Below are 13,639 nucleotides of genomic sequence, written 5' to 3'. Positions count from 1 at the left end.
TGTTTTGCGTAAAATATAGAAAATTTGGGGGTTGGGATATAGGGCGGAAACTTGATTAGACGAAGCCGAATTTTGTAGCCATTAGGCAAAAATTTTTCCTAACATTTCGAGGAAATTTGGCGAAAGCAATTTAAACCACTTATAGATGGTACTTCACAATCCACTTGACGCTAATAAGTACCCAAGCGTTCTGAACAATTCTCTTTACATGAAAGTGAGATAATAAAGTGACAATAAAATGTAATATTTCTAACTCTTATATTTCTCCAACCCTCTGAAATATCCTAGAGATGATTTCGGCCTATTTTACAATGAAATAGCGGAAAATGACCAAAAGTTTTTGCTTCCTTCTAAATAGTTGAGCGCTATCTGTGAGAAAAGTTTAAAATTTTGACCCAAGTGGTGGTAGTACCTAAACTAAATTGCTCAATATTTACAAAACCTTCGTCCATGTTTTTTGTAAGCTATTTATCATGCAACGAAAGACAATGACAAGGGATAATTGAGTATTCTATAGCGTCACGTGGATTTCGATGTACCCTCTATAGGTGGTTTAAAATTCTTTCGCCTAATTTCCACAAAATCGCTACGAAAATGACTCTGCCTCAGTGAGCTTTGGCCTAATATCCTACGTCACGAAAATTTAGTGAACAGAATTTAATGAGGTTTTTTATAGTCTGAGGTTGTATTGCATTTGTCATCCGTTTTGCGTTCTCTGCTTGAGTCTAGAAAACTCTTGTTGTTCCTTTTAGATTTTTAATAGCCGCCCTCATCTTCTCAGCCGGCTATTATAGCGCTCCTTTTTTACAATTCAAAGAATTTGAATTGTATTGGGGCGCTGTCTTTTTTTTAAGATCTGTTCACACATTTTCATGATTTTTGAAGTCAAATCGGAGTAGTGATTTTGGTCACGCCGAAACAGGAAATGGAGCGAAAAAGCGAGTGGTTTTGCGGCGTGAATTTTTTTCGCTCTAATTTTAAAGTACAGTGCGAAAATGGTGTTTGAACAAAATTTTGGTTTCTCGGTAGTGGTTTTTTGTTCACATGCGGCAATTTCACTCTGATTTTTACTGTTATTTCAATTATTTGGATCGGATTTTTTTCTAAACGGTTTTCCCAATCCATTCACAGCTCATTCTAGGCCTAGTTTTTTGTTTGAATTAAATTTTCATTTCTCGCTAGTGATCTATTTTGTTCACATGCGGGATTTTGACATTGATTTTTTTTCTTATTTTTCGATCTGATTTTTTTAAAATGGTTTTCTCAATTCACTCATAGTCCATTCTAGGTCTAGTTTTTCTGTTTAGTCAATGAAAATTCTTTGAATTGTACGTCAGGACTTGTCCTGCTATGTTTTTTACTTCGTCGAATAAAAAAATGTTTCGCTTTACCTCATTTTGCCGCCTTTTCAACATTTTGCGTGAAATCTTTTTGACTTCTCTAGGCTAGTTTCTCTCTTCTCTCATTCTGCTAAAAGTGATTTTGAAGATCAGTTGCTCAGCAAAGCAATTCAAAATGAACAGAGATAGTACAAAAATGGATGTCAGAAAAAGAAACGGGATAAACCCATAAAGCCAAATTTTAGATGCCCGCTATTTGAACGTCGTTCCTTTAAGTCTTATTTACCATCTCTAATGCTTATTGTTATTGATAGTAGCCCCTGTAGCCTCTCTCTAAGAAACAGAAGTATGTTCAACTACGAAATGCCATCAAAATAAATCGGACTTAAAAAATGTTTTTGTACAAAAATCTTTTTTTTTCAATATCTTCTGTTATTTCAATCCCAATCATGCTTATTGGAATCAACGGCGGCTATTTTCCGGCAATCTGCCGGGTATGTTTTGACGTTGAACACAATTTTTCTAATTAAAACTGATGTTCAAGTCATTTTAAAAGTGCTTTGAATTGGTTTACACATAATCGTTTTCGTTTTAGCTATTATGGCTACATAAAAATGAACTCAACGTCAATATACCCAATGTGGCAAAAACGACCAATATCAATAAAGTCATTTTTATTAATTGCTCTCGAACGAAGTTTGTAGCAATTATGTTAACCCTTCTGGTCTTTTTAGTGCGCTTTTTCCTACTACCGACATTTGGTATCATATTTTTCTGTCTGACACTTTGACTTTTCGTGCTCAAGAACGGGATCAACAGGTAATGCGCGGAGGGCATTAAATCTGAGCAGTTCTCCTTTAGAATTGGCACCCCCTCCCTAATAAAGAAACAGAAGCTCACCCCTCCCCCCCAAAAAAAAGAAGCTTCCCCTCCAAAAAAGAGCAGCTTCCCCCACCCATTTATTTAAATTCCTCTTGACTTCAAAAATGATTGAATCTAATCTGCTTCACTGAAACGTGAGACACAATCTTGCTGTTTAATAATTGCTCTCAAACAAGTTTGTTGGAATTATATTAGTTCTGTGGTATTTTTTAATGCGATTTCTCGCTTGACCGACTTTTTGTCTGACACTTTAACTTTTAGTAATCCGAAACGAGATGAACAGAAGTTCGGCGGGAGTTAAGTGGCTGAGCTGCTCTTCTAAAGCCTTGCGCCTGACTAGTTTCTAAGTGTGCAATTCACCAAAGCTGTTTGGAGGAGACAATTTCATGGTGTGAAGGACGGTTCTTAATCTTGAAATTTTGAGCCCCCCAATGCCCCCTCCTAAGTCGCCCCACTCACCTTCTCCCCCCCCCCACCTGGCAATTTCCCCCCACCTGGCAATTTCGGTTGGACTTCCCTCTCGACCGGCCCTTTCCACACTACCCCCCTCCCCATTCCGCTCACCGCGCATCTAATGCTATCATCCCTAATACCCAGCTGGCAAGCAGCCGCTGGCCGGTCCTTTGAGAGCAATTGGACCGGCGTCAGTTGGTTATGTTTTTGTTGCATTCTATATTCAGGTGTACAACTGTTAGCTTCGTAAGCTAAATTGGGCAGCACAATAAATCCTACTTTTGGTTGTACACCGGTTCAATGGTTGCTGTTTTGATTTTAAAAAATCGACTATTAGAGATTCGTTATGTTATTGCGAAATTATTAAGATCGACTACTATGTTGATTTTTCCAAAAATGAGGAAAAGGGAAGAACAGGCTGTATAAGAAAGTAGAATTAAATAGCGCAAATTGAGAATATCGCTCCACAAAATATTAAGGCAGCTTAGTCAAGACAAGAATTTGTTTTCTTATCAAAAGTAATTGTACATTTATGTAAAAATGGACTTCTCGTTTGTGCCTTTCCCCAGGTTAATGGTTGCATATTATTTGCACCCCCTAGACAGCTTCACGGGTATCTGAGTCTTCAACAAAACGCTAAGCAAGACAATTTAGAATAAGACAGACTGATTTTTTAAACGAAAATTGATGGATGTTGTCAAATGTGTTCTTGAATCATTTGGGGTATTGTTTTGTTGCAAGTATATTTAACCGTATGGTTTTAATTTTAATTTACTAATCGCAAAAATGCAGATTTGCTTGTAATGTTGGTGTTTTGTAACTGGGGGTACATAACGTACTGGTGGGGGGCAAAACTGAGAAGATCCTAGAATTATTTTGTACTACTCTGAAAGGACTGGTAAAATCATTAGAGTACCATTAGAGCTATGCATTGTTGTATAAGTAACTCAGAGATCACATAGATACATAATTAAAAGAGGGTTATGAGAGTAGTCTATTAATTGCCACCGAGAAATTTTGCACCTATGTGTTATGTTTTATTCTTTACAGAGGCTCGTTTTATTTCAATTCTTTGAAATCTTGCTCTTAAATAAGAAAAATCAATGAGTACGTGGGAGGTGCTGAATCAATCTGGGCTTTATACTTGAATGTGACTGCAATATCTAATTGTCTAGGATCTTCTGTTGGAGGGGAGAAGTTACGGTCTCAAACACGGTTATACGGAGGTCAACTTGAACAAAATCTTCATAAATGCTTCATATTATTCGTTCAATCTATACAAATTGTAGTAGGATGCTTGTGATTTCTTTTTCAGATCTGCTTTCTGTGAAGGCAGAGTGTTGAATTAATGATGCACTGAAAGTAAGTGGAAAAAATTGCCTGATCAAAATGTCTTATAACAAGAACCATGCTGGTGTCAAGCGACTGATGCGGGAGGCAATCGAGATGAAGGATGCGACCGATTTGTACCACGCACAGCCACTCAACGATGAGAACTTGTTTGAGTGGCACTTCAGTGTCAGAGGACCTCCTGATACTGAGTTTGAAAATGGCATCTACCATGGGAGGATCTCTTTCCCACCCGAGTACCCGATGAAGCCTCCCAGTATCTTCATGCTCACCAAAAATGGGAGGTTTGAAAAAGTTCTATTGACTAAAGAATTGCATTAAATTTGGTAGATGTTGAGCTCGACAGGGAGCACGATAAGTATGGATATTTGAGGTTGCTGACTGTGGGGAAGTTTGTTCCTAGATTTTTTTTACCAAGTTGAGTTTGTCTGGGCGTTTAACTTAAAAGCAAAAAAGTCCTCTGGACCTACCTCATTAAAAATGACTTTCCTACTCATTAATTCTAAATAACTCTTCAGTTTTTGAAGGGCTTCTCAATGATACAGTTTTAAATCTCAGCAAGAGCTAACAAATGGAGAAATTCACAAAAGAAGTCAGGCTAGCATAATGTTCCTAGCCCCCAAATAAAAAGTTCCATTCTTGAATCTTACAGATAAACTAAATGTAAGAAATTGGTTGATAGGTTTGAGGTGAACAAGAAGATCTGTCTGAGTATCTCTGGCTACCACCCTGAGACATGGCTGCCCTCCTGGTCTGTCAGGACAGCACTTCTCGCCATCATTGGATTCATGCCCTCAAAAGGAGAAGGTTTGCTACATCTTAAATTGACACAGACAGACAAGTCAAATCTAGCAAGACTGTCAAAAGTCGAATCAATCGAATTTATGTAATGTCAAATTACTTTTGATGATCACTTTTTTTTTATTTCTCTTGTTTGGTTGAGATTAGACAATTCAATTCCTTAGTCAACTGTCCAACTGTCAACCCACCATGTCCAACTTTTAGGTTTTGTGTTTTTGCCTCATTTTCAAATTTTGCATGAATTATAAGCTGAGGCTCTTACGTTGCCAATTGCCACTTCAGTGTTGTCGTGTTCTGCTTTTATTAAGGAAATTACTTTTTTGGTGTCATAGGGGCTATTGGATCTCTGGACTATACCCCGGAAGAGCGAAAGAATCTTGCCAAGTTCTCCCTCTACTTCAAGTGTCCCAAATGCGGAGTTCATTGCGGGGACGTTCTGAAACCGCGTGAGCAGATTCAATCTTCTTCCACCAAGAAAGACCTAGACTTGGCCAAAAGCTTAGCGGAGAAAAAGTTTGTTCAGCCAACATCATCAAGTTCAGATGCAGAAAAAGACAAAGCCAGTGACGGCAATTCGAAATCTGAATCAAATTCAGGCGGAGATGCGAAAATTAACAACACAGACAGTATAAGTGAATGCCCGATTTCTGTTAAGAAAAACGGGCGAACATCTGTGAGCCAAAAGCGCTCAGCAAAATTATCAGATGATGATGACACTTGGGATTCCGACAAAATGCAGTCCACTAATTCTGTTCGACTAAGAAAATCAACCGGTGAGGAAAATCCAAATAGTGTTGGACAAAACACATCATCGAATGCCGTGCAGAACGAGGTTACACCGTCAAGCCGTCAAGGGCATGCACGAAGTCAGCCGATTGCATTAAGGACAAGAAACGAGAAAGATGTAACGTTTATGGGTTTGGTTGTGATAGCATTGTTGATATTCCTGGCAATTTTAACCCTCGTAGTTCGACGCGTTCTGAGAGCTTACCCAGACGTAATTGACAAAAGCGGACTGAAAAACGTTTTTGATTGAGACAGAAATGAGCGATTCTTAAGTTTATACTGCAACGAAGCCACACTTGGGTTGTCAAATTTTATTGTAAAATTACGGGACCACTTATAAATAAACTTGGTGCTCTTAATTATCTCGGGTTATTAGATATACTTTCTTATATAGTGTAAAGGTGTTTATAGTTTACAAATTTACCCGATTTTATGTCTAAAATTTCGTGGAGGCACAATAGACAAGAGCTAGGAGTTTATGCTGACGTACGAGCAGCCAGTTAAGTTTTCTAATGTCCAGTAAGCCTGTGAGAGTAAATCAAATCAAAAAGCAAACTTGCCCGCTATTTTGTAAAGCTCGATTTCTAAAGTCCTTCATTGCAAACGTGTCTTAGTGATGCTACCAAATCTATTTTTGAGAAAATTGTTACCTATTAAAGAAGTAAGTTTCAAAACTATTATCGAAAGAAGCACCTAAATTGCTGGCCAGCTCATGTGTGCCAGCCACAGTTCTTGAATTTGTATCGCAGTACAATCTAGCTCCCTGGAAGTAGACATTGTCTAATAACAAAATGTTTCAAATTTTTCCAAGAAGCGAAACTAACATTCTTTGAGCAAATGAAGCCAACAAAGAAAAAATATCCTAACAACTATTCGCTTAGAAATCTCATGCATCTTAAAATTTTTTACCTGCAGTATAAGGCGAAGTCTGTGTACGCTGTATAATAAAAAATATTTAACTCAGCAGATTTCTTGAATTTGAAAATAAAAGGTAGGAAAAACCAAAAGGTTCTTGAAGTTGATGGAACTCTAGAAACACTGTAAAACCTGTAAATTTCGTCATTTATTTCGGCATCTAAAAAACGACAAGGAGGCTTGGCAATGTGCGTTAGCATATGATGTTCTGACCCCGCTCAACCACGTTATTCTTTTAATTGTCCACCAAATGAGGAAGAGATAGAAAACTTTTGAAAACATAATTATCATTCGAAAGTTATTACTTACAGCCAAAACTCAATGTCTATCCATTTTTGAAAAACTTTATGAAAAAATCAAAATAGCGTAAAATGAAAAATGAACTTAAGCAATGACTTGCATATCACCAAAAATCATATGGGACCTCTCTATATTAGAATAATTAACAAGTAGGCAAAAAAAAGCAAAATTAGAAAATAAGTTTAAACTTTTTGATCTAGAAAGAGCTGTCATTTTCTAGAATCTTATACGACTACAAAACAAATACAGACAAGAAGCAAAGAGGTCATTTCAATTTTGCGAGGAAACGGTGTCAAAGCCTATCAGATCAAAATCTATTCAGTAAATTATAAATTATTGCATATAATCAATTATGCTTTTTTGCAAAGCCAGTAAAGTTATATGCGACTTGTCATGTGCCATTAGTGTGAAGATCGACAAGACAGCAAAAGAGGACCTCCGAAACTGGGAAATTGAAAAATTTACTCGTAGTATCCACCTAAAAAACCATTAATTAAAGAATCAAACAGCGAATAAGATTTCATTTTAGTTCACGTGGCAAAACATTGCATTTTCTCTTTTTAAGGAGACTATGCTGAAGGGTTGGAGAAATAAGATTGAAAGTGGTAAATCTCAAAAACTATTTTTTTAAAATAATTTTTTAAAACCGTAAGACAACAACCGTAAGCTTTCAATCAAAAAGGAATAAATTGTTTAATTTGTTACTGCCCAGGAAGCCAATTGTACATTTTCGTTTGTGAGAATAGGTCAAGACTACACATAAAGACTGGGACAGAGAATTCAAAATTTCACGATATTTTTTATGCAAACGGTGTTGAAGCGCAAACACCATATGCTTTGTGCTGATAGTTGCGCATGTTCATTAGCCTCTCTTTGCACGTAAATTCAATTTTTCAATAATTTAGGTTCTCGTGCAGCTTCCTTAAAACAATAAAGATGTATCAATTTTTACCGAAGTAACTAATTTGACCAAGAAGTCGTTATATCAAAAACAAATATTTATTTTTGAATACTTATCGAGTTATCTTGCCAAAGAAATTTGTATCAACTAAGGCATTTGATGGTTTCCTTAACAATTTCCTAGATGCCGAACTAGACGGTTGATGAATCATACTGAGTCATAGGACTACAACAAGAACATCAAATGCTGGCAAATCTCAGGAATTCATTAAAAATTTATGGATAATTTATTTAAAAAATATGGAGTCATAAAAACCATGAGTTCCACTCAAAAATTACAATGTTTTTTCGAGGGACTTTTGTTGGAATTGAAAGGACCTCTTGATAATTGAATATTTTTTTACGAAAAAAACTCTTGTAATTGGGTTGAAAAAAATGCAAAAAAATCAAGAAGAGGCCGAAATTACAATCCAAATCTGTTTTAAACATTGCGAAGTATTTTTTCGCAAACAAATTCATCATATATTAAAAATAAATGCATATTTATAAACATCGGTTTAAATTGGCGAAGAAAATAGTTCTTTCCAGAACACTTGCTTAGAAACCGGAGCTGAAATCGGCCCAGATCAGAGTTAAGGAAAAAATTTTCAGCAGTTTCTATGTCTGCGCCGCCAGTCGATCTGAACAGAGTGAGTCAAACTTTTAATAAAAAAATAGGAAAATCTGAATTTTCAAAACTTCAGCTGGAAATTTTGCCGGAACATTTGGTTCAAACAATTCAATTTAGGTTAACGTGCGGTGAATATCTCGATCGGCGAAAATTGAGTGAACAAAAAACATTTGTGTACATAGTTCCTCCTCCCCCCTCCCGCTAAAGTGGGTCGGTACGAAAAGCGTCAGCTGGTATTAGTTGCTATGGAATGCAAGAATGTAAAAATTTTACTGTTAAAGTGAAAGCTGCTAAATTTTAAGATGCTAATTAATTCATCTTAAGACTGCAAATTGTTCTTGAAATTTTGTAGCTTGGTATATTGGAGACATACTGTTAAGAAAACTTGCTTAACATTTTATCTATTTGGTTTTGCCTTTTTTCATACTGTTTTTTCGTCTTTTTAATTGCTCTCGAAGGAAGTTTGAAGCAATTATTGGTTTGTCTTTTTAATGCAAAAATTATGTTTGACTGTTTTTTCTAGAACATACTTTCGATTTCACTTCTCGAGTGACTTTTCCCCGCTTGACCTCTTGATTTTTTCGTGACCTAAATTGCTCTTATTCAAAAATTAAGTCGGGCTAAATTTTTGTTTTTGTGTTTATCTGCATCTGATTAGGAGAGATTAGTCGGTTGCTTAGAACATCCTGTAAATATAGTTCGGTAGTTTTCAAAATACTGTCAATTGATTGTACGGCGAAAATGACGGCCTGAGAGAATTCTATAATCTGATTGAGAGCTTTAATCTCAAACGATATTGTTTGACAGGTGAGTTTCATTTGACAAGTGTAGGTATAATACTTCTAATGAGAGTTGAACTCGGTTCTACTGCTTTTACATCAAGGCTATCGGAAGAGACTATTGTCTTGTCGAGGCGTCCAAATTGTTATTATTAGATTCATTGCATCCATCACAAGCTCGGATGAGAGATCGCATTGATACAAATGAAAATGCACCTTAGTAAGATTGAACTCATTGAGATAAATCGAATATTTTTAATGGGAGTATATATATATATTTATAATTGTGGATCTCTGGAATGTTTTTGAATGCGAGCATTAAATTGACAAATGAGGGAAGGCTAGCTGCTCTTTTGTGCTTTGGTGCCCATCTGTCTGAGAGCTGCTCTGAAGCATTCCATGTTTACAAGTCCTTTCGGGTGCATCTCGGCTGCTTTGTTCCACACTTCGAAGAAGAAACCATCGTCAAACTCTTCTCCAATGTTGGCAAAGATTAGCTTGATCTGAAAACGGTAATCCATTATCTGTATATTGTACAGAAATTGCGTGCTTTAGTTTCCTGTACTGTTCGCTATGTACTTTCTTATAAAGACCGTTTTCTACCGCGTTTTAAAAAATGACGATTCTGTTTCGCCGGATATAATAGTAAATTGTAAATGCAGATTTTATTTAATTTCAGCATCTTTTCAACCAATTTCTTTCATGAGCTTATTTGATCACAATTACAACATTTTATTGGCAGCTGGATTAGTTTTCACTACGGCCGTAGGTTCTCAAAATTTACCTAAAAGTGAAAAGATGGCACAATTTTTCGCTTTTATCACTCATCCGTGTTAGTTTATGTTGAGATTGGAAAAATATTTAACCTCCTCTGGGTTTCTAGGTTGGAATAAGTCGTCCTCGTATACTCCACTGTTTGTGAACACACTGGGAGTCATGAGTCCCCATGCATCTGCCTCGTCTCCGTAGTTGGTCCTGTCACTCACACTCTTGAACTTGGGTGCTGGTCTGTCCACTCGAACTGTTGGTGTTCCATACGTACGGTAGTCTGCAAACAGGCTAATTAATGCAAATATCAGTCTATGCTAGCAAAGTTGAGCGTTTGGATCAATCATTCTTCATTGATCAAGACAATCCATTCAATCAAGTTCCATTTTCCTTGTGTAATTATGACTTTGAAATTGTTCCTAAATGTGAACTCAGATTTTTCTCCAATGTACACGTCTACTAGGATGATTAATAGCGCAGTGCTTTGTGTGACAAAAGAATCTGAGAACGAAGCCGAGTCTGGTGGGAATGTAACGGCTGTCATAATTTGAGAGTGGATTCTTACCAGTCTGTGGAGGTACTCGTCCAACAGTGGCGTTGACCTGTGATGCAGATGTCTTGTAGTTGCCAATCTTCTTGTCTATCTGGTTCTCTATCCTCCGAGGAGTGTCTCCCGTCTCCACGTACGGATCCCCTGTGAACACTCAACTTATCAAACAAACCATTTTTAACTTTATAACTTATATTTGGATTGAATGACAGATGCAGCAATTAGTGAGATGTTGTCTTAGTGTAATAGTATGCCACCTGAGCAATATCTACGATAATAAAGTGTTAGCGTTAAAAGCGGACTACGATTACAGCAAGGATAGATTGGATAAAACCTCTAACTTCAGGTTGTTTTGGTTTGTATAGGTTTAAGTATGAATTGAGCGTTTAGCTGTTCTTACGCATTCCGTTGGCATCTCCGTGTCCCACACTCTGCCAGTCGAGGAAGTTTGCAAAGTGGGCGAAATCGATTGAGCCACTCTGCTCTTTGTCAATGTAGTCGAACACATTTTCCAACACTATCTGCTCAATAGGAATGTTGTAGTCTTCACACATCTGTCTGATACCATCTATGCTCAGCTTACCACTGCCCTCCTAAAATCAACCAAAATATTAGATATTTTGCGTTAAGTTGTTATGCATACCTGGCCAGCAAATCCAAAAGTGGATAGATAGTTTTATAGGCTGAAAAGTCTCAAATCAAGTATTGATTCTGACAAAAAACGAACGTTGATGGAAAATACATTGTGAAATGTAAACGTCAGATAAATACAAAGCCTCTACAATGTTATTCTGGAAAAATGATAAAAACCATTGAAAAATTTGTGGTTTTGATGGCTTTCTGCAGTGGCTACTGCTTTTTGTAGCTTTTGGCTCATCAGAACGGTAGAGATTGCTAATTAAAATTTTGTTATTTAGCCAAATTTTAGGCTACATGTTACCAACTTTTTCGTTAAATTATAACAATACGTAATTTTTAGTTGAAAACTACCTTTACAACCGGATGTCAGTTTAATTGAAACTTGTGACCGTGTCCACTTGACAGCGAACTGTTTTAAAATATTTTTCGAAACCAGTAAGAGTTTGAAAAAAATGCGCCTCATTATTGTTTTGTCGACTTATAAATTATTCTCATTAAATAGAGTTTCTAGCTGCATGTTCCTAGAAGTTATAGTTGTTGCAGTTTTCTGTGAGGTTGACTTGCTTTTCAGATTTTAATATCAAAATTTTCAAGGTATTGCACTCCAATATTCACCGTTGTTTATTTTTGCAAATGTGATTTTTTTTGGTTTGATAATATTTCTGTTAGAACTAACGTTTAATGATTTCCCAGAGCAATCCTGGCATAGATCACTGACGACCTAGCTTCTCATTATGGAGTTTGGGTGACCTCTATTTGAATTTGCGTTCTGGGTTTAGATTAATAAGTGAATGCAGAGCTGATTTCTTTTACTATTGCAATCACTTGTAAATCTAAATTGAGCTCTTCCAATCTAATCAAAAAATAGCTAAGCAAGTTTAATACAACTGCAGTTGGTACCTGAGAGATTATGCAATTTGAAGTTCAGCTGTAAGACGGTATATTGATTTCTCGATTTCGGTTTTTGTTGTTAGTTAACATTAGTTGTAAACTTGATAAAACTGAATTTTCATGTAATGTTGCTTTAGATTTGATCCAATTGTTGGTGCTCCATCTGTTTTCGTGTTCTTTTCAAAGAGAAATGATTGCACTGGTTTTAACTTTTTTTTGTATGCACGTATGTCTTTTTTAAGAATATATGAGATTGAATTACAAAATTTGATCTATTAAATCTAGCTTGAGCAATATTTTTGTCATAAGGGTGATCAAATAATGATGTCAGAATTTGTTATTTTTTGTCCATTTTTGATCTTTTATTTCATTGTTACTAGTTCTGACCGCTGTTGAGGCTATAACGAGATCTAATAATACAAAATCATTGTCTCTTAGAGCTAATAGTATTGCATTCTTTTGAATCTACTGCTTTTAGTCAAAATTATTTGTAAATTTTGAGTTTTGACTTCAAATGTTTTTTTCTCTGGATGTTTTTTACAGTGTGAGTAATTGAGGATCCCAATTGATGAGATTAGTAGAAAGAAAAAACTTCTGAATGACTGGAGTTATTTGTTTTGTTTTACTGTAAACTATTGTTTTCAGAAAATGACAGCGAATTTTGAGGTTTGATCCTTCATGTTTTAGCCTTGATCGAAATACTCTTCAGTTTAAGCTTCAGAAGTCCATAATGAAGCATAGCTGACTCTGGGTGACTTTTCGCTTCAATGGGTTACTAATCTTAAATTTAAAACCGACGCCATTTATTTTTGTAAAAAAAAAATCGGAGAATTTTTCCGGTTTTGTCAATATTTGGTTTTCCATATTAGGTTTTCTTTGTTAAATTTGGTTGTTAGGAAGTGTACTCAAAAGAACTTATCTTGGTGGCTGATGATTCAATTGGTTTTTTATGGAGAGGCATTGTTGAAAATTTAGAATGTTTCCAATTGATAACGATTGTTCTTTATCTTCTTTTATTATAAAACATTCCCTTCAATATTGTAATATCAATTCGTGAATTAATCTCCCAAACAGTATATCCTAGCCGCTTCATGCTCAATCTTATGTTCTCGAGTTTAGTTATTTTAGCTTCTGCATTTTTTTGTCTTGTTGGATTTGATTTTCTCCATTATTTTTCAAAAAACTGGATTTTTATTCAGGCTCTTGACTCGATTTTTTTATTCAGCATATGATTTACATGAATTGATATAAGTTTTGCAAGAGAAATCTTTTGATAAGTTCCAAGTGCAAACATAACTAAGCTCAATTGTGACTTGCTTCGAGATTATATAGTTTGAGTAACCACTAATTGAATTTGATCCGATTTTGCATTCTCAATTTCTTTTTGCAGTGAATTCAGAGATCAGTATTTTCTGCTTCTTCGCTCACTTCTAAATCTACACTGAAAGATTAAAAAAATAATAAAAATTATATAATCCACTTGCTCATTAGGAGACGTTTCAGTTTGTGGTTCATTTCGAAAAGGGGATAGCTGTTGTTTTTTTTAATATCTAAATTTATTGTTTGGAAAAATTAGTTGTTCACTAGATTTTTTTTCTACCCGAGAAGATGTTTT

At 35.8% G+C, this 13,639-nt stretch overlaps 2 protein-coding genes across 3 annotated transcripts in view; one reads left to right on the top strand and one right to left on the bottom strand.

Moving 5' to 3' along the window:
* The first annotated feature begins 3,935 nt into the window (after positions 1 to 3,935).
* LOC142340056 (uncharacterized) lies at positions 3,936 to 6,040 on the top strand. The gene is made up of 3 exons (XM_075390458.1): positions 3,936 to 4,309; positions 4,708 to 4,832; positions 5,159 to 6,040. Exons 1-3 carry the CDS (start codon positions 4,065 to 4,067, stop codon positions 5,860 to 5,862), a joined length of 1,074 nt encoding a protein of 357 aa, XP_075246573.1. The 5' UTR covers positions 3,936 to 4,064; the 3' UTR covers positions 5,863 to 6,040.
* A 3,347-nt stretch (positions 6,041 to 9,387) lies between these two features.
* LOC142339430 (EF-hand domain-containing family member B-like) overlaps positions 9,388 to 13,639 on the bottom strand; it is a 34,341-nt gene continuing 30,089 nt past the window's right edge. For both annotated transcript variants that reach the window (XM_075389456.1, XM_075389457.1), the window contains 4 exons: positions 10,895 to 11,087; positions 10,510 to 10,638; positions 10,043 to 10,224; positions 9,388 to 9,679 (listed from right to left, as the gene is read on the bottom strand). In XM_075389456.1, the coding sequence (XP_075245571.1) occupies positions 9,518 to 9,679; positions 10,043 to 10,224; positions 10,510 to 10,638; positions 10,895 to 11,087 (666 nt within the window). In that variant the 3' untranslated portion in view covers positions 9,388 to 9,517. The remainder of the gene's footprint in view (positions 9,680 to 10,042; positions 10,225 to 10,509; positions 10,639 to 10,894; positions 11,088 to 13,639) is intronic.

The sequence above is a fragment of the Convolutriloba macropyga genome, chromosome 5 (genome assembly GCF_964194025.1).
Source record: "Convolutriloba macropyga chromosome 5, txConMacr16.3, whole genome shotgun sequence".
Taxonomy (NCBI): domain Eukaryota; kingdom Metazoa; phylum Xenacoelomorpha; order Acoela; family Convolutidae; genus Convolutriloba; species Convolutriloba macropyga.
Note: the sequence above shows the minus strand (reverse complement) of the source record. Positions and strands in the feature narration are given on the sequence as shown.

Excerpts from the sequence above, each read along its gene's own strand:
- LOC142340056 (XM_075390458.1), top strand. The coding sequence starts at position 4,065 with ATGTCTTATAACAAGAACCATGCTGGTGTCAAGCGACTGATGCGGGAG. Across the intron at positions 4,310-4,707 it reads ATGCTCACCAAAAATGGGAG|GTTTGAGGTGAACAAGAAGA; the intron begins GTTTGAAAAAGT and ends ATTGGTTGATAG. Across the intron at positions 4,833-5,158 it reads CATGCCCTCAAAAGGAGAAG|GGGCTATTGGATCTCTGGAC; the intron begins GTTTGCTACATC and ends TTGGTGTCATAG.